This window comes from Podarcis vaucheri (assembly GCF_965113315.1).
Source record: "Podarcis vaucheri genome assembly, chromosome: 5".
Lineage (NCBI taxonomy): Eukaryota > Metazoa > Chordata > Lepidosauria > Squamata > Lacertidae > Podarcis > Podarcis vaucheri.
This window is the reverse complement of record NC_138763.1, coordinates 68,898,693-68,919,976: the sequence shown is the minus strand read 5'-3', so window position 1 is coordinate 68,919,976 and position 21,284 is coordinate 68,898,693. Positions and strand designations below refer to the sequence as shown.

General features: G+C 41.9%; 1 protein-coding gene and 1 long non-coding RNA gene across 9 annotated transcripts in view; one reads left to right on the top strand and one right to left on the bottom strand.

Moving 5' to 3' along the window:
* PRKG1 (protein kinase cGMP-dependent 1) overlaps positions 1 to 21,284 on the bottom strand; it is a gene marked incomplete at its 3' end in the record, with an annotated part of 706,724 nt that overhangs the window by 186,394 nt on the left and 499,046 nt on the right. For all 8 annotated transcript variants that reach the window (XM_082222041.1, XM_082222042.1, XM_082222043.1 and 5 more), the window contains one exon: positions 13,789 to 13,894. In XM_082222041.1, coding sequence (XP_082078167.1) covers positions 13,789 to 13,894 — 106 coding nt within the window. The remainder of the gene's footprint in view (positions 1 to 13,788; positions 13,895 to 21,284) is intronic.
* The window catches only part of LOC309532209, a 738,788-nt gene that overhangs the window by 233,609 nt on the left and 483,895 nt on the right, over positions 1 to 21,284 (top strand). The window lies entirely within an intron of this gene.

Below are 21,284 nucleotides of genomic sequence, written 5' to 3'. Positions count from 1 at the left end.
TCGCTCGAGAGGGGCGCTCAGCCAACAGCAGCTCCTGTGTCTTGCAAGCAATAGGGGCCGGTGGCAGAGGGATGATGAGCGGCACATGAAAGGGCTCCGGAGAGGGGCTGGCACCAACAAAGCCCAGCCCCCTTCCACCTCTAGGCAAGGCAGGGAGAAACCAGGAGGAGGGAGGGAGGAGGCACCGCCGTTGCCGTGTGAGGGAGAGGAAATGAACGCATGTGCTGGCGATCCACACAGCAATTCCTGGACCGTCCGCTGGCCATTGGGCAATTGGGCCTGATCTGGCCCATGGACCTTAGTTTGCCGACCCATACATTAGGCTGAAGGGACAGGGGAGGGGCACTCTATCACAGCCCACAAGGGACCCCCTTAAGGTATCTTGGTGGGGGCAATTTATGTCCTGAAGTCTAGCTCTGGGTCTGATGGGCCATGATGCCGTAGCTGCAGCTCACACCATGGTGAATCTCAGCAATTGTCAGCTCCTGCTGTCAAACGACGAGCTGGTTGATCATGTTGATATATGCCCAATGCCTATGCCAAACCTGTTACATTGTAATTAATAAAGTTGTGGTCTATTTTTATCCAGTGCAGATTGTGTTTCTCATTCTTTACTACTTCCATCCCCACCCCCACAGCTAAACTGTACATGGGTCCATGATTATGTATGCTATGTTATGCTATGTATGTTTGCTCAAAAGTCTGTCTGTCTGCATTCAACAGGGCTTACTCCCTGGTAAGTGTGCACAGGATTTCACCCTTAATTTATCTAAAATAGATGTCATTGACACTGCAGGTGGTGATACCTGGAAATTAATTTTCAATATGTGACTCTTAAATGTGATAGCATCTCTAATCTTTACTGTACTACCTTCTGTAGAGACTACAACTGGCCACTAACGACATGTCATTTTTCTTGCTGTCTATTTAAATATTTTGAAGCTCATGCTTAATTCTGAACTTAACTGACTTTCACATTGAATCACATCTAGCTTCCAGTACAATCCCTTATTGATATGCATGGGCTCTCCAGCTGTAGGAACCATTAGCATTAAAGTGAGTGCTCCATAGATGTCCCTGAACTTTATAATGATAGTAAAGAATCAGTGAAGGCTCTACTAATCAAAATATTGAATACAGTGAATACCTAATTTAAAATCACTTTACTACCTGTAAGTAGGCCTAAGGTATGTTATATAAATCCCCACAGACTTGTTAAGGAAAAGTTCATTTCCATTATTCAGATTTCCTTCTGTGTAAAACCAGCGAACCATTTTTTAAAAAAATGTGACAGAAAAGGCACAAGCATTATTTAACACTTCTCACTGATTTCCTCTTCGGCTGGGGCATATTAACACTACAGGAGACACCCCAGAGAAAATTCCTAAGAAAAACTCAGTCCAGAAAAAAAGACTTCATGTATATAAAAATATAACATAATCTATTTTACATATTTTGCTAGTCATTGCTCGGTGTTACCCTGGCTGAGATGTGATTATTAAACTTTCACACCCAATGTTAAAATTCTCAAAATGCTATCCCAATCCTATGCAGACTTTTAAATAAAAATAGAAAGTCAACTGACCAAGGCAAAAAACAAAACAAAACCCTTATTAAAATGGGGAGTATGAAATTGACAGCTTGATACTTTGGCACTTTAGTTCTGCTCCACTGCTTGGCTGCGCTCAAGAGTTTTAGTGAAAAACACCTTATTGCTTTCAGTTCTTTACAAGCAAACCTCCTTCAGAAATAATATCCATGTGTTTGGACTTCTAGATTCGTTTAAAGCAGTATGGAAAAAGAGGATAAATAAGGAAAGGACCTGCTGTTCTTATAAAACTTGTGCCATATGCTGCCCTGAGGACCCACTTTAAGCCCAACATTTGTCTCGTAAAAAAACTACCTAATGCTGGAAGAAACTTGCACTGTGGCTTCAAAGCTGCCCTGTCTGTGCCAGTGCTTGGTGGCATTTCACTGGTGATGAAATAAATCTTCCTACCACACATCTGGAGGACCACATACAGCAGGAGGAGGAACAGCTTTTGCTATCCTGGTGCTGTCCAGATGTTTCGGATTACAACTCCAATCAGCCCCAGCCAGTTTATTATTTATTATTACTATTATTTTTAATAATAATTTTGTTCTTCTTATTTCTAAAGAGAAGTGTGAAGCAGGGCTGCGTTCTCACCCCAAATCTCTTTAGCATATTCTTCTCCCTGGCGCTCTTATATGCCTTCAGCATGTAAGAACTGTTTCACTCGGCTCTTTATAGGGAAGACATTATAAAGATGTCTGCAAATGTGTGACATGGAAGCTGCCAAAATCTTGGTTCAGTGAATAAGGTTATCACTAGCCTTCAATGAAATCTGTTTAGCTAATGTAGATATAACACACTCTGTGTTAGCATTTCACACCTCTGATGCTGCAAGATGAGATTGGTGTAAATCACATGCTAGTCTGGGAAGATTGTGGGAACGGAAGACAGTCTTATCTCTTCCACTGTATGTACTATTTGCACTGTACTTTTGCTTTTACTTCTGCCCATATCTTCTCTTGGAGCTGGAGAGAGAGAGATGCCATGATTCCTTTGTCTGTACATAGTGTGTAAATAAATACGTAGATTAGCTCTACAATGTCTCATGCTTCTTGCTGTGTTACGCTAGAAGATTAGTGTGCATATATCATTTGATATATGTTGCTGAAGTGCACTGGAGAAGAAGGGAAATGCCTTTTCCAGAGCTGCACATACCAGTGGACGCTCAGACTTTGGGCACCCCCGGACGTTTTCCAACATGCTGTACCAAGAGAACTTGGGATCCAGATCTTGGATCCCCAGTCCTCTTTTCACTGCAGAATCTACACAGAAGTAGACCTATTGCATAGTCATCCTAGGACAGGATGGAAAAGCTGTGGCCCTCCAAAGGTTGTTGAATTCCAACTCCCATAAGACTCAGCCATCATGGTCAATAGTCAAATATAGTGGGAGCCTCAGTTCTACAGATTCTCCATTCATATTTTAGTTTCTGATACCTGCATAGAAGCAAATAATGTCCCTGAATTTCATTTAACGTTACAGCTTTGTATCTGGCACAAAAATTGTACAGAATGTTTCGGGAGCATTTGAATTTGCTGCTGGGATGTTAATTTGTACCAGTTAATCTTAACATACTGTAGTAATTGAAACTCATCAAATGATGAAGATCTAAGTGTTTAGAAATTTTCTTTTGAAAACCAAAAAGAGCCTGGGGGGGGGGACTGCCCCAAGAAATTCTTATTTTTGCAAAAATGTTCCATCCTATTTTTCAAGCAATAACTGATCCAGGAAAGCAAATATCTACAGACATCACATTTGGGGAGCGGGGTGGGGCATTTTAGTATCCCGAAATAAACCAATACTTTATTGCAGTCCAAAGACCCACAAAACAATTTCAAAACAAGATACAGTTAAAGACCAGACAGACAGATGGAAGAAACCAAGGCAGTCATTTTGTGTTATCTAGGGCATAATGATCTCTGTTTCTTATAGCCTCTGAAAGAAAATTTGCCACGGCCAGTGTAATATCATTTGACCTGTCTTCCAAAAGATATTTAATATGGGAGGCTTCAGATTTTCCTGGCAAATTTGCCAGTAAGGGTTTGATCAGTTGATCCCTTGCTTGCTCATACTGCCCACAATGCAGTAGGATATGCTTCATACAATTGATGTCCTGGGAACATAAACAAAGCCTATTCTGATAGGGGATGCCTCTCAGTCTGCCATTTAGAACTTCCAAGGGAAATACATTTAGTCTGGCTTTGGTAAATAAACCCCGATAGGTAGGTACAGAGAAATTACTAAGGTATGAGGGTATCTGAAAATTGTACCCATATTGGATTCCAGCTGATACTGGGATACAAATTACTAAGATTGGGATCGCAGGTCACTATGTAAGATGTCCCAAAGCCTTTGCCTCAGGGATTCAAGGGCAGTGTCGGAACCCAGATGATATAAGAGGGATGATGGCAGTCCAATCGAGGTGGCTTTTCTGACCATAGTTTTTAGCCATGGGCTGACAAACTTCTTGTTGGTTAAATGTACTAATAATCCCTTCCCCAGGCCAAATACTGAGATCATGAGTCAGTATCTCAAGAAAGCCCACCATGCTTTGGTGGAGAGTGGGCATTCACCTGTTTCCAGAAATAGAATAAACTGGAAAGTAGCATGGGTCAAAAAAATACTTCTAAGTTTTATTATAGTCCTGGGTCACAGGCCTAAGAGGAATGGGGAAGACAAGAGGAGGAAGGGGCTTGGTGAGCCTCAGAAATGATTAGGAAATCCAGAGACTTTACATCTGCACCAGGCCAGTATTAGAAAGCTCCTCTTAATTTCTGTCACATACTGCTTGCTTTCAAATTAAGGATGAGCAAACTCTGTGAAGTGTGCATCTAAATTAATCTTGACAATCTTTTAGAAAAGCTCTACTAAAATCTGAAGCTTAATCACTTAATATTGGCAGAGCTTTGAAAAAGACAGAGGGATAAAATTATAATTCTGAGATTGGAACTGAAAGTAGTCAGTGTATCATTTTGGGGGGTTCATAATTTCAGAAATCTCCTTAAAAGAACAAACCAACATTTTCATGCCTTCACCCAAAATAAAGTAAAAAGTGACAAATCTGTGGTGATCATGATTCAGAACCATTTTGTACAGTGTAAGAAACTCAGATATATAAGCTAGGTGCCAAAAGGCTCCTTAAACCAGGGTTACAGTTGCCAAAATGGAATGTCTCGTTGCCATTTTGGTTGTCAAAAGAGGCATGTTATTTTCTCTATTTTTGGTCAACAATATAGTTTCCACTTAAAACTTTTGATTACATTACCTTATACTATATGAAACTAACTGGCATCTTGGGATATTTTCTAAACAATAAGCTTTGATTCCATGGAGATCATCTCTTCTCTTTTAGACTGGGATGGAAACCAAGTGCAACAAAAGTAATTATCAGTGGCTGATTGCACAATACATAGGCAAGATAATAGCTTAATCGGTGTACTCAATCAGATCATTTTTCCTGCGGGTTTTTTTAGCACTGACCAAAATCAACAAGGAAATTGGAACCAATGAGATAGTGAGCACTATGTCCCTGGTGTGAACTGGTTATTGTAAGAAATAATAGATGCCAAAGGCCAACACAGAGTAGTGAAACTTGAAATGTCTCCAGCTCTATATATGTCTATGCTGCAGTTACTTAGAGCCTCGTGCATCCTGGGGACGATTAAGGACTGAATCAGTCATAAGCACTACAGTGTCATGATGCTTATGATTATTGAACACATTCGTATAATGAGTTAGATGGTCCATTGCATTTGCCTTTTAATACATGAGTGTCTTTAACTGCAACATAATTTGAGCTCAGGCTCTTATGTAGCTCCTTCTCCACTGTTCCACTCAATTGCTATGAACCAGCACTAGGAACAGAATCAGCCTTAAATATTAGGGTATCCAAGGTCTGCTTGATTTTGTTTTGATTACAGAACTACAAGCAATAATAAGATCCAGAAAATTTAATATATATATATGAAGTATCATAGTTGCAGTTCACTTTACAAACTATGAGTAATCATACCAAGTCTGTTTCAACTAGGTGTAGTATAATGAAATCCTATTTTCCTGAGGAAAATTGTTTTTGTATTGGATTCTAATAAGAAATTCTGCCAAGTTGCTACCCATCCATCTGAATGGAGATAACAGAATTCCTCCTGTTATGACTCAGTCCTTGTACCATTTGCAATAGTTTACTACCTATGCCATTAATTAAAGTCAACCCCCCCAATACAACCTATCACTCTTACCACATGAATGTCAAATGGATTTTAATTTATCAAAATCTGGTGGTAAGAATCACTGCTTGCCCTTGGGTTTTGTGATGCACAAACATGATAGATTGCTTCTAGTGGAAATGGACCCTTACTATCATTCTGTAATAATCAGTATGATCATTTATATTTGCATGGTGCACTGCAATTATGATAATGTAAAATATATACATATACAGTGGTGCCTCGCAAGACGAAATTAATTCGTTCCGCAAGTTTTTTCTTCTTGCAAGTTTTTCGTCTTGCGAAGCACGGTTTCCCATAGGAATGCATTGAAAATCAATTAATGCGTTCCTAGGGAAACCGCTTGCCAGGCTGGCGGTGCGGAGAAGGGCTTTTCTCCGCACCGCAAGCCTTCAGGACAGGTACGGGAACAGAGGGGAAGGCGCGCAGCGCTTTCCCTCTGTTCCCGGGGCTTGCGTGGGAGGAGGGTTTTTCCTCCCCACCGCCAACATTCAGAACAGCATTCTGAATGTTGGCGGTGGGAAGGAAAACCCTCCTCCCACCCCAAGTCTTCAGGAAAGGCATCCGATGCCGGGCGGCGGGAGAAGGTGTCCCCCCCGCATCGGAGCTTCGTTCCAATGCCGCGCGGCGGGAGGAGGCGTTCCCCCCCGCATCGGAGCTTTGTTCCGATGCCGGGCGGCAGGAGGAGGCGTTCCCCCTCCCCCGGCCGGCATCGGAGCTTCGTTCCGATGCCGCGCGGCAGGAGGAGGCGTTCCCCCCCGCCCGGCATCGGAGCTTCGTTCCGAAGCCGGTGGCGGGAGGAGGTCCGAGGACAGTGGGGAAGACGCGCTGCGCTTCCCCGCTGTCCCTGAGATTTCCCTATGGGCTGTCGTCTTGCGAAGCAAGCCCATAGGGAAATTCGTTTTGCGAAGCGCCTCCAAAACGGAAAACCCTTTCGTCTAGCGGGTTTTCCGTCTTGCGAGGCGTTCGTCTTGCGGGGTACCACTGTATATGTTATATATATATAGTATTTTGGCTATATATATATGTTGTGTGTGTGTGTGTGTGTGTGTGTGTTTTATATATATATATATAGAGAGAGAGAGAGAGAGAGAGTATTTTGACTCTCACACCGGTTTTTGTATTTTCTAACTCAGTACCACAATACCTCAAGGACCAACTCTCACCATATGCACCAACCCTGACCCTGCAACCATCATCTGAGGCCCTTTTTTGTGCCCTTCCTCCACAAGAGGTCCAGAGGGTGGCCACACAAGAATGGGCCTGCTCTGCGGTGGCTCCTTGTTTGTGGAGAATTGACACAGAGTCTACACAGAGCCTAATTCTTTATCATGTGAGCCCCAACCTATTGAATTACACTGCTCATGGGGGGATTCTGGTGCCCTTATCAGTTTTGTTGGTCATCTTTGTGACTGCTTGTAAAAAGCTACAGGGAGATATCAAATGGCTAAAATTTGCAGATATCAAGGAATGACTTATGAATTCCATTACGGCCCCCTCTACCTTTCTCTTATAATTTGAACACTACAGTACCATCCCATAATTTATTATACTCTAGACATAACATTGGCACCTCACTAAGAACTAAGCTTTAGTTGGGCCTAATAGCCCAACTAAATGCGTTGGGACGCGGGTGGCGCTGTGGGTAAAACCTCAGCGCCTAGGACTTGCCGATCGTATGGTCGGCGGTTTGAATCCCCGCGGCGGGGTGAGCTCCCGTCGTTCGGTCCCAGCTCCTGCCCACCTAGCAGTTCAAAAGCACCCCTAAGTGCAAGTAGATAAATAGGAACCACTTTATAGCAGGAAGGTAAACAGCGTTTCCGTGTGCTGCGCTGGTGCCGGCTCGCCAGAGCAGCTTCGTCAAGCTGGCCACGTGACCCGGAAGTGTCTTCGGACGGCGCTGGCCCCCGGCCTCTTAAGTGAGATGGGCGCACAACCCTAGAGTCGGACACGACAGGCCCGTATGGGCAGGGGTACCTTTACCTTTAATAGCCCACTCAGCCCATTAGGACTGGAAGAGCTGTTCTGTTAATGGGTAGACAAAAAAAAAGCATAATTAAAACCATTCACTAATGAATAAAAACAGCAAGGGAAGATCAAATTATCTGAATTTCTAGACCTCAGCTAAGGAGTTCAGAACAAAATCTAAGTGACATATACATTACAATTCTACTATGTGAGTGTACGGGCATAGATTCTTCAGTCTTCAAAGTTTTTCTTTCAGTATTTTCCACACCCAGTAAATCATTTGTCATTTTGCTGTGCTTTGGGGCTCAATGTAATAGAGCAGGTATCTGAATTTCAGCAACACGACTGGCTGGACCAAAGTCCATGTCCTAGTGTTAAGATTCCCCTGTTTGTTTTCAATCAAGCTGAAAAAAGATTTCCACTCCAGTCTCAAGCCCTTGTCACTCCCTGTTATTGTGTTATAGGTTGGAATTGTGCAAGACAGCACGTTGTGACAGATTGTAGTGACAATGCTTATAAAGAGGGTGGTAGCATTAGGCAATAAGAAGAAGACAATTTTACAAAGATCATTTCAGGCACTATGAAGAGTGCAATCCTTATTACTATATGGGAAATTCCAAAATGTTTAAATTTGTACAAAATAAGCAAATTTAATAACTATTCAGATTTGCTGACTTCATTGATTATATGGAATTTTAATATACTTTTTTCAAGTTGTATATCCAGTCTACATTGCACTGTCTGGTGCTCTAACCGCACTGTTCTTTCCTCCATTAAAGATATGCTGATCAGAGTGTTCTCTTAACACTTATGCCAAATTAGGCATGCTTCATGAATTACTATACCAGCTGATCTAATCCACACTACCCATACTAATGTGCAGGCTGGAACTCAGTTTATTTCGCACTTCCCCAATGTCATAACACAGTTATTGGCTCAATTAAAAAAATATCAAAATGAATATTTTGAGACCAAATACAGGAGCTTGGCATGTTTAGCCTGGATTTGGAATATGTGGCTGTTAAATGTAGACCAGTCTATCTCCCTAGGGAGTTCACAGCTGTTATGTTAACTGGTGTGTACGTGCCACCAGATGCCAATGCCAACTTGGCTTTGGGATGCCTGCAGGACCTTATCAGCAGCCAGCAAGACAAGTATCCTGAAGCTGTGCACATCATTGCGGGAGACTTCAACCATGTTGAACTTAAAACAGTGCTCCCAACGCTCTATCAGCATGTGAAATGTCCCACAAGAGGGGACAAGACACTGGATAAAGTTTATTCGAATGTAAATCACGGCTATAGGGCTTTACAGCTGCCACACTTGGGCCAGTCCGACCATATGTCTCTGTTCCTGGTACCAGCATATATCCCACTCAGGAAACGGGCTCCCACAATATTAAAATCTGTTAAAATCTGGCCTGAAGGTGCTATTCACCAGCTGCAGGACTGTTTTGAGAGAACCAATTGGGATATTTTCGATAGTTCAGACCTGGAGGAGCACACGGCGGCAGTTCTGTGCTATATCAATCACTGCACAGACACTGTCACAGTAAATAAATCCATCCGGTTTTACCCCAATCAGAAACCCTGGATGAATAGAGAGGTCCAGTGCCTGTTGCGGGAAAGGAACAGGGCTTTCAGGTCGTGCGAGGTGCAGCTTTACAGTGTAGCTAGAGCAAACTTGAGGAGGGGTATTCGACGGGCAAAATTGGACTATAGGCTGAGGATTGAGGATAATTTAAGGAGCAACAACACAAGACAGATGTGGCAGGGGATTCAGCATATTACCAACTACAAACCTAACCTTGGTGCTGTCGACGGTGACCCCTTGCTGGCAGAGGAGCTTAACCTCTTCTTTGCTCGCTTCGAGAAGGAGCCACCTGAGATGCCAGTATTACAGCCACCAGCCCATAGGGGCCCCTCATTCACGGTAGAGGAACACGAGGTGAGACAGGTTTTGAGGATGGCGAATCCGAGAAAGGCGGCTGGACCTGATGGCATCACTGGAAAGGTGTTGAAGGGCTGTGCGGATCAGCTGGCGAGGGTCTTTACTAAGATCTTCAATAAGTCCTTACACCAGTCTATTGTCCCACCCTGCCTGAAGTCGTCAACTATTGTCCCTCTGCCTAAAAAATCCACAATCAGTAGTTTGAATGACTATAGACCAGTTGCACTGATTCCAATCATCATGAAGTGTTTTGAGAAACTGGTGCGCCGTCACATTATCTCCTGTCTTCCATCAACTTTTGACAACTACCAGTTTGCATACAGAGCAAATAGATCCACAGAAGACGCCATCAATACCACTCTCCATGCTGCTCTGTCCCATCTGGAGCAGCCGGGGAGTTATGTGAGGCTGCTGTTTGTGGATTTTAGCTCTGCTTTTAACACTATCCTCCCCCATAGACTGGTGTCCAAGCTAGAGGCGATTGGACTCTCCAACTCCACCTGTCTCTGGGTTTTGGATTTTTTGTCAGAACGTTCCCAGAGGGTTAGAGTAGGGTCACACATGTCCACAGCCCTTAGCCTTAACACCGGCTCACCACAGGGTTGTGTGTTGAGTCCCCTGCTCTACACTATCTATACGTATGACTGTACAGCCATCTATTCCAGCAACAAAATCATCAAGTTTGCTGATGACACTACGGTGGTAGGGCTCATTTCAGGAGGGGATGAGTCCGCCTATCGGGACGAGGTGGAGCGGCTCTGTGTTTGGTGTGGGGAGAACAATCTGGCTCTTAATACGGCTAAGACAAAGGAATTGGTGGTAGATTACAGGAAAAAAAAGGCGGACATTCAGCACTTGTATATCAACGGGGAACGGGTAGAGAGGGTGGCGGAATTCAGGTTTTTGGGAGTAGCTATTGATCAGGGTTTGACTTGGAGCGCACATACCACTGCTCTGGTGAAGAAGGCCCAGCAGAGAATTTATTTCCTCAGACTTTTAAAGAAGAACAATCTGAGTGAGAGACTGCTGGTGTCCTTCTACCGAGGCTCCATAGAGAGCATTCTTACATACTGTATTTGTGCTTGGTTCTCCAGTTGTACAGCTAGGGAGAGGAAGGCGCTCCAGAAGGTCATAACCACAGCCCAAAGGATTATTGGTCATCCTCTCCCATCTTTGGAAGAACTGTACGGTTCCCGTTGTCTTAGGAAAGCAAATAACATCCTGCAGGATTCATCTCACCCGGGACACTGTCTGTTTGCACTACTGCCTTCTGGCAGAAGATATAGAAACATCAAGTCAAAGACAAATAGACTGAAAAACAGTTTCTATCCAAGAGCTGTGGCCCTTTTGAATGCTGTAACTCGTTAGTGTGACCTGGGAGTTTGATGGGTGTGGTGTGGGTGTGGCTGGAATGTGGTTTGTTTGGTTGTTGTTGTTGTCTTGCTTTTGTTGTTTTAAGGGATGGCATCCAATTTCGTTGCACTTTGTGCAATGTTGCACTTGTGTAATGACAATAAAGAATCTATCTATCTATCTATCTATCTAAAAGAGGAGACAGAGATGAGATAAGATAATCATCTTCAAATATCTTAAGAGTTGTCACAAGGAAGATAGAGCAGGCTTGTTTTCTCCTTTTCTGGAGGGTAGGACTTGAACCAATAGCTTCTAGTTAGAAGAAAGCCGATTCCAAATAAACATCAGGAAGAACAAACCTCAGGAGGCTGTGGACTCTCCTTCACTGGAGGTTTTTAAGCAGAGGTTGGATGGCCATCTATCTTGGATGCTTGGACTAGATTACCCTTGGGGGTCCCTTCCAACTTTATGATTCTATGTTTCTAAAATTCTATGTAAAACTATACAATTAAGAAATAATAATTCATAGCTTAATACAGGAAAAGATAGCCCAGATTTAAAAGTGAACACATACAAAAGTGACATGGATTGGAAATAGTCTGATTTGTCCAGACCTGCATCAGACAGGCTCAATTAATAGATATAAGCAGCATTTGTATGTTTTGGGGACATACTATATGGACTCTGAAGGTAAATAAATCTTATAAGTAGGTCCCATGTGAAAAAAAATATATCCTTCAGAAAAACACAGATGGCTCAGAATCAATGTCAAGTTGTCTACTGTATAGCAAAATCCCTTATACTTCAGCTCTCATCACCCATTAACCCATGAAATATTATATATATAGTATCATATAAGCAAAGTGATACAACATAATACAAGCACAGTGTAATAGATGCAAATACAAGGTGAGACATAGCCCAGTGGTAGACCATTGCTTTTCATGCAGAAGATTCCAGGTTCAATACCTCGCATCTCCAGGAAGAGACACCTGTCTGAAATCCTATCTCAAATCTTGGATAGCTCCCTAACAAGTCAGTGTAGCTAGATGGACCAATGATCTGACTCAGCTTACTATGTTCAAAGCAAATAGTTCTGGATAATTCAAGTAAGTGTGCCAAGTCAATCAATCCTCTTCCACCCCAGAAGAAGGACAAAACAAGCAATCTGTCTTAGAGATACATTTTTTATGATCCCAAATATTCCCAGTAGTAAAACTGTGAGAATGTCCAGAAACCATATATCAGATATTCCCAAAAGCTGTTTTCTAGGGTACCGCCACCCAGGATTCAGTTGCTACAGCAACAGATGTAGGACAAGGAAGGAGAAGTACATTCTTATCAAAGAGCACTATGGAGCTTCCATTGATCTTTGTGACTTCAGAGAAATTCAATGAGACTTGCTCTCTAGTAATTCAACATATGCATGCAGTGTAAAGTCCAACCTTATGCTGAGTCAGGTACACCTAAGCCTCTTGGGAGACATACAATGATGTCCACCATGTTGCAAAACAAAATTCTGCTTCTGCTTCATCTCACTTGCCCTGTAGCCCCCAACCCTCTGAAACAGATTTTGGTGATGTGAGGGGGGCTGCAGGGAGGGAATAGAGGGAGGAGCCACACCTGCTTGCACAACATTATCCCTAACTCCGCATGGGATCAAGATGAAAGCATATTTATTGATAATGGCTTTAATTTTTACAATTCCAGATTCACCATGAGATTAATCGACTTCATTTGGAAATGGCTTTAGCATGTTTACTTAGTACTTCAGTTCATTAATTTATAAGATCTGTTCTCTTTCCAGGGCTCTGCAAGCTTGACACATAGAAACAAACCAATCATTGGACTGAAATATTCAATGGGAGTAGGACAAAAGGCTAATGGGAACACTGTTGCCCAGGCAACAAGACTTGTTGAATATTCCTGGTGGCTTTTGGTGGTATTCGCTTTTTCTCTGAACAAGGACCACATGTTTATTTTTAATCTTTGATTATTTATAATTAAAATGCAATTAATATATACATTAATCAGCAACCACTGCATAGTTAGATATCTTCACACTGTGGTAGGTTTATAATGATGTGGCGGGGAAGAAATACTAGCATAATTTTTGAGAGTTTAAATTCAGGTTTAAGGGATAACAAGACACATCCTTATGCCTCTCTTCTTCTATGACTCATTTGACCCATATTTGCAGATGCCTCCAGCAAAAAAAGCTTTTGTTTCTCTTAAGCCTCATAAATTGCCTCTATTTGGAAGTTCTATATATGAAAAAATGTTTTAAGTGGAACAGTTTGCAAATTAGGTCATATACCATTTTTCTGAAGCACATTTTTCTTCAACATGTCTTTTTTAAAATGAGAGATCTTTGATTTGCACATATTGAAAATGGTATTTATATGCTTACTGTATGTTTGATGTTGGTGTTATTTTTTCCACAAACAACCATGCAGATGAATTATAATGAGTGAAAAGCAAACAGTTAATGAGGCTGAGATTTTCAGTTATCATTTCCCCTTCTTCAAGCTCTTATGCCAAACAAGTGGGTAAAACATAAAATTAAAAGTGATGAGCAGAAATGAGTGCTCATTACACTGCATTCAAAAAAGAAAGAGAAAAAAGATCCCCACAAAAACCCAAGAAGTGAGGGCAGCAAATTTAGTGTGTGTTTCAAAAAATAAACAAGTGTCATACCTTTTTAAAAATTCCATATACTCTGTATGCTTGATGAGGCCTGTCCTCATCATTATTGTTTGAAAACATTGCCGATCAATAGCCCAAAGTTTCACATTTACGAGAGCTGGAAAAAAAAACAAGACAAGGGGAAATTTTAATTAGCAAATCTTAATTCAAAGGGGAAAAAACTTTGTGAATTGCAAAGAAAATAATTTGTGAGAAAACGTGAGAATGATCAATTTTTTTTCCAAACTATAAAATTAAAAAGAAAGAAAGAAAGAAAGAAGGAAGGAAAGAAGGAAAATCTACCAAGCAATGGATTTCAGATGCGTTATTCTAACTAAAGAAGTTTTATTCATCAGCAGCTGATTCAAAGATCTCATCATAAATTTGGAAACAAACTTAGAGTCATATCCTCAAGCATAATGAAAGGAAGATACAAAATGAGTTTTCTTAAACAGAGTTCATACCTAGTAATTTAATAAAAAACATTTTGACACGGCACAACCCTTTCCTAAGATATGATCATATGACATATGTATTAGAATGAATTCATTTATCTTGTTTTGTTTGAAATAAACAATCAAATTCCTATACATCTAAAATAAAAAATAGGATTCTCCAATGAAAAGCTGACAAAATACGAGTTAATAAATACTTATTTATGACTGTGTACTATTGAAGGACAGATCGTGAAGCTGAGGCTGCAATACTTTGGCCACCTCATGAGAAGAAAAGACTCCCTGGAAAAGACCCTGATGTTGGGAAAGATGGAGGGCACAAGGAGAAGGGGACGACAGAGAATGAGATGGTTGGATGGTGTTCTTGAAGCTACCAGCATGAGTCTGATCAAACTGCAGGAGGCAGTGGAGGACAGAAGTGCCTGGCGTGCTCTGGTCCATGGGGTCATGAAGAGTCGGACACGACTAAACGACTAAACAACAACAACAACTATTATAATAGTTGATTGAGTCATATGACTTTTACAGAAAAGTGTTTTTTTTAAAAAAAACAAACAAACAAAATATATACATTAGGATATATAATCATTTTTTAAAATTCTCACTTTTCAAAAGTCTGCTAAGTTCACAATGTTGGCAACTACAAGTGTGCACTGAAGTTAAGCAGTGTAATAGTCCATCAACCTAAAAAGCTGATTTGACTTTTCACACCCAAATATCTGCATCAGTTTTTAAAATATGCCTAGTCATTCTTATGATGATGACCATGACAATTTGAAGGCCATGCATTTCAAAGGCTGAGAAACTAGACTGCTCACCAACCCCAATCTCCATGCCTCAGTTTCCCTCCCACAGAATATCCTTCTCCAGGACCACAATACCTCCCTCTGCCAGCCTGTTTCCCTCCCCATAACCACAACATCTATGTTCTCCATTCCTCAATTCCTCCCCCCCCCAAGGCCACAATGTGGTTTTCACCCTCAAAAATTCCCCACAATGACCGCTCCCCACTTAAAATGGGGGGCGCCCTTTGCGTGGACGCGTGCAGCCCCTAGATCTGGAGCGGCTCCAACAGCATAGGCTTGGCTTTGCCTTCCCTCAGGTGGGATACCTGGAGGTCTCCACCTACCTCAGTCAGTTGTCCAATCCCACCTGGGTGAAGCGTTGCCAAGGAGATCAGGCCAGGTAGGGGAGGGATTACCTGCCCACACAATAGAGGGAGGATCTTACCTGGGAATCCTCACTTGGCTCCAGAGCTTCTCCCACCCTACCCACCCTCAGTTAAGGTCTTATTTTAGCAGGTTAACTTTTCTTCACAGGTTTTGCAGGTTAACTTTTCTTCACAGGTATGCGGGCGCTGCTACGTTAAGGTCGCTGTTAAAGGGCCGGAAAGGAATTTCCCTGCATTGGCAGGTTTCGCCTTTCCCGTAGCAAAACGTCACAACTTTGGCGGTATCAGGCCTTGGGCGGAATCCTTTTGTCCATCTTCCTCTTGCGGCGGCGATACCAGGGTTCCCCGTTAAAGGGGTTTTCTGAAGGGAGGCTTTGGCCGTACACCGAAAGGTCGTCATTGCTCCCTCCTGCGGCGGCGGCGTTACGGGGGCGGCCATCTCTGCTTGAACATATGTTCTCCAGAGCCGGCCCATCCCCCCCCCCACACACTGGATAACCCTGATGCTCCCTAGGTCCCCGGCTGGGGACCGGGGAGGGAGAACGCCCAATGCCTGAGCCAAGGTCTACCCACATTTGAAATTTAATAAAGTTGTGGCCAATTTAATCCCATAGCACGTTGTCTTGAGTCGTTATTCACATGACGGGGGGACCGTGCAGGATCTGGGGACTCCGCCTGTCCACGCAATAGATCCCCCACAGATCACACTTTCTCCTACCCACAGTACCCTGCCAAATGATATATATCCTGACAGAAAAAGCTTCCATTTATTTGTGCAGCATGTAGAACTTGACTTCCTAAACATATGCTGTGCGATGGGGGGGCAGTTTTCAAAAAATTCTTCTCTGAGAAAGTTTGGCTCCGCCCTAGGATTAATAACCAGAAACGACTGAACCCACTCCTCGCTCTAAATGCCATGCTCAGTTCTTCTTTCATATAAAAAACATATCTAATTCAATAGAGCTGGGGGGGGGAGAGCAAAAACACATGAGTCCCAAACTAAAAAAAGCAGAATGAAAATTTCAAATGATCTCATGATTTGAAAACTGCCTGCATTAGGTGTTTGGATTGTCATTCAACTTTTCAGGCTGGGGCTTTCCGTACCCTGAATGAATGCATGCCCACTTGCATGGTGCTGAATAGCAAATACTCTGGTTGTCTGCAAGATGATAGAGCAACTGCAGAATGAATTGAGGCAGTGTGCTGTCATGCGTTTGAAACTGGATTAAGAAGTCACTTAGAATTTTGCCACTGAAGTTTGCCATGCCTGCTGCATCCTTTTTTGGCCTATTTTTCTGGTTCTCTAAATCAATCACAAAACGATTCAAAATGCTCAATAGTAAAAAAAAACCCCCACAAAAAACTAAAAATCAAGAGAGTTGCCTTGAAGATAATGAAAATGTTCTGGTGCATTCATGCATCTGGTTAAACTCATCAATAGCCACCTGTTCAATTTTGCTGAGGGATTACATATATCCGTGCATATAAATATTATCTCATATGTAGACATAATACAAAGGCATAATTGTGAGGGCAGACGTTGCTGTGAAGTGGAGATAGACGTGAAAATGCTTTTGAATTTGACTTGGTATTCTGTGTTTGAACACTTTGTGTTTGAATTTATCAGCTAAAATACCTAGGGAAAGAAGAGCATGTTGTACTTGCTCCCCAAACATTTGTCTGGTGATAAATGCAATATGAAGGAAAGCATTTCCTGGGCAGAAATGGCTTGGTGTGTTTGTGTTGCTAACCCTTCATGAGTTAGTCAATTTTAAAATGAAAATAACTTCACCTTCCTCAGTCATTTCCCTAGGTGAGGGAGGAATAGGGGAAACCTGGCCAGGTAGCATGTGCAAGGAAGACTTGAAGTAAGGGTTAAACAATGGCACCTGCCCATTAGCTGTCTGCTGCAAATCCTGTCTCAGTCCCACCTCTGCATTAGTATCCTGTGGTGAAGGTGAATTTCGTTCACAATACATGTAGTTCTTCTCAAAGTCTCCATTTTTTAATAGATAGTATAACTCCCATACCCCTCTACTAATGTCTCCCTTACTGAGGAACAGCATCTCAGGCAACATTATCAACTTCCATGAATATCCACTAATATAACAGAAATTCACAAATATCAATTTTAGTTATAGTCGCTGTGCTATTCAGTGGTTAAAGAGTCTCAGCCTAGGATTTAGGAGAGCCACTCAGGCACAAAGTCCATAGGATGACCTTGGGACCATCATTGTCTTTCAGTCTATAACCTGTTTCACAGGACTGCAGTCCGCAGGGATGGAGGGGGTGCTACCTTGAGCTTCTTGTTGGGGAGGGGAGAGAGAATGCAGGATATATACATAGTAATAATAATAAAAATGTAATCTACTTGCACTTTGATAGTGCAAGATATTTATCAAGAACAAATACATGCATGCAACATTACTCCACTGACCATTTTTAAATACAAAATCAGCTTACAGAAGAGTAATCTTAGAAGTGGAAGCAGGGAGTATGTAACCCTGACCTGGTCCCACTTTTCCCATGCAGCCTTTTCCAGTGGGGTTCCATGTTTGCAGTGACCCTGATACTGATTTCCAGTGAGTTTTCAAAAACCAATTGAAACATTACTGAATGTGGCAGTTCCCTCACACTTTCAATAACCACTAGCCTGTCTCAATCAGATACAGTTGGAGACTCGTCTCTATTTAGACAGAAATGCATAATTCTTATAAATTTTTTGTGGCAGCTTGAAACTCGCTGTGCATGCCATTCAGAGCTCATACATACAGTGGTACCTCTGTTTAGGAACGCTTCAGGTTATGAGCTCTGCTAACCCGAAAGTAGCTGCTCCTGGTTGCGAACCTTGCCCCAGTATGAGAACGAAAATCATGTGCCGGCGGCACAGCGGCAGCAAGAGGCCCCATTAGCAAAAGTGTGCCTCAGGATAAGAAAGGTTTCAGCTTAAGAACGGACCTCCAGAATGAATTAAGTTCGTAACCAGAGGTACCACTGTAGATCCATGTGCAAGAGATCAGGAGTATCTTATGTGACTGCAGTGAAATGCTTAGATAAAAAGTATCTTTTACTTGCTACAATAAGATTCATAAAAACTTCTCAGTGGTTTGTGAAGATACTGCATTCATTCGAAACACACCTCAAAGTGTGTGTGTGTGTGTGTGTGTGTGTGTGTGTGGTGATAAGCCACATGTAGACACTCGTATGTTCTTCATCAGCAAAGGCATTCTGAAATAGAACATCTTTCCCTCTCCACCACCCTTGCACCACAAAATATATCTCAGAGGGTCACTGCTCTAATGCACTTGCTGGGTCTATACTTGTTTATAATTTGTTTCACAATCAAAGGCCCAATGAATTCAATTTAGTGTGCTTTTGGCAAAAAACTTATTGCTGTAAGTCTATGCCATGTAATGAATGTACATGGACTACTTATTAAAAGTAAATTAGGTTGGCCTATAATCAATCACACTTAACGGCTGCTGTTTATGCTGTTGCCCCTTTCAGCTGCAAATTAATATATGAACCTGAAAAACACTTAAGTGCTGAACTACGCAGTTAACATTTTAGTACACATTTGGGTACTATGCAAAAAACAAAAACAAATAACAAATGAATAATTATAATCTCTGGGTTCCGCCAAAGACTATGAATTGTGTCTAAGGACTATCATCTTTCTCACTCTGAGGATAATTCAACAGTAAAAGAACAAAACACTTTTTTTGTAAATTGCTTTAGGCTGCAATCCATATTCGTGTTCCTCAGGCTAAGTCACAGTGAACTCACTTACTTTGTGGGGTTGGGATGTTAAGAGCTTTGTCTCTCATTCTACATTTGTGCACACATCTGAATAGTAGTAATAATAATTCAACATAGGAATACTAGAAAGAATCTACAGAATGATCCAGAGTGTGAATTTGCTTTTGATTGTTTAGGACAGGGTTTACTACAGCACGATCTAAAGCTATGATACCCCAGAACAAAGTAAAACTCAAGCGCTCTCTCTCTCTCCCTCTCTTCTAATTTTAAAATAAATATAAACTGACCTGCATTTGCATGGCATCAAAAGCAAAATGAGAAAATAATGCCATTCAGAAAGGACCAAAACAAGCAGAATTGTGGGGCAGAGAGAGAGAAAAATGATGCTTGTCAATGCAAGTCAAAGGCTTGTTTTGAAACTGTCATTTTTATTCCATGCTGAAGCATGGAAAAGTGATTGTAAAGTATATATGGAATAGAAAGCAATCTCAGCTTTTTGTAAAACACAAGCAAAAGGCTAATTCCTTTTCATATTCCAGAGTGGATGGAGATACACACACACACACACACACACACACACACACACACACACTTCTAAAGTCTGCTTAGAGCTATCAGGCTAAAGCTATTTTAATAATAATACACGGTAACCTCTCTATAGCCGTTTTCCAGTAAGACAGACCATTATAATGTCACTATTTTTCCTTCGAGCTATAACTCACCCACTACTGAAATATTCAAGAAACATTGTGGCAGTTGTGATTACATGTTTGAATGGTTTACTTTCAAATATATGTAATATTATACTCGGCATTCACTGTGCTGAGCGCAAATAAATGTAATTTTAGTCCAGGCTTACAATTTCACTAGGGGATGGGCTGCTGCCCCTTATTTGAGCTCCTGTTGCTTCTTCTCCCTTCCAACTGTCCACCTTTCACCAAAGAGAAAAAGTTCACAGGAGCCACAGATGTCAAAGCACTGCTGCCTGTCCCGAGTTCGGATCTTATGGCATGTGACACCCAACTTTGATGTGTGTATAAACTGAAGCTAAATCCTGACAAGATGGGAGTTGCATAGGTAGGTGTTTCACCTGCTAATGGAGATGGGGTTCCACAACTTCTGGATGCAGTGACACTCCCCCGGAAGGTACACTGCTTGGGGTGCCCCTCAATACATCTTTGCTATTAGACACTTAAGAACAAGCAGCCTCTGTGGGGCTTCATGCCTCCTAGAGTGCTGAGGTATCTGTCTCCTTTCCTCAGCAGAGATAGCTTGGCCACAGTTATCCATGCTCTGGTGACATTCAGGAACGGCTGCTGTATTTTGTTCTACATCAAGCTGCCATTGAGGATTATTTGGAAACTGCAGTTAATACAAAATACGTCAAGCTGGGTAGTACTAATTGGGACTGGGTGCAGGAAACATAGCACACCAGTGTCTTAATAGATTAAATGGCTCCCTGTCTTTTCTTCTTTCTTTTTTAGCAGAAGTCAAAGTACTGGCACTCACTTTTAACACCATACACAGTTTGGAGACCTGGGTATCTGAAAATGCCTGATCCCATTTCAGCCTGTTCATGCATCAAGGTTATCTACAATGGCTTTCCACTGAGTGCTCCTTCAGTCTTATGTGAGACAGGCAGTAACCAGTGAGACAGCCTTCTTAGTTACAGCACACACATAATGTTTGGAATTACCTTTGTAAAGATAAGTTTGCTTGACACCCACATTGTTATCCTGTTAGACCAAAGTAAAGACTTCTTGTTCTCCAATCCCTCCGAATTTGATGTATTGTTTTAATTTACCCTTTTATGATCTTGCATATTTACTACTATTTTTATACAGAACTCTATTGCTGCAAATGCAGAATATAAATCACAAACACACACACACACACACGAGTTTACCCTGCATATGCAACACGGAAGCCAGACCTGAAAACCTGAAATTTGCCAAATTAGAAGCAAAACATATGCAACAGTTACCCCCACCTTCTAACTTATTATGTATTAAACATCCACCTCAGCAGTGCTAGTGTACAGACTGAGAGACACAGCAAGACATGGATTGCACTGTCCAGGTGGTCCCAATTAATGGGGAGGGAGCACAACTCTGACATGTTTG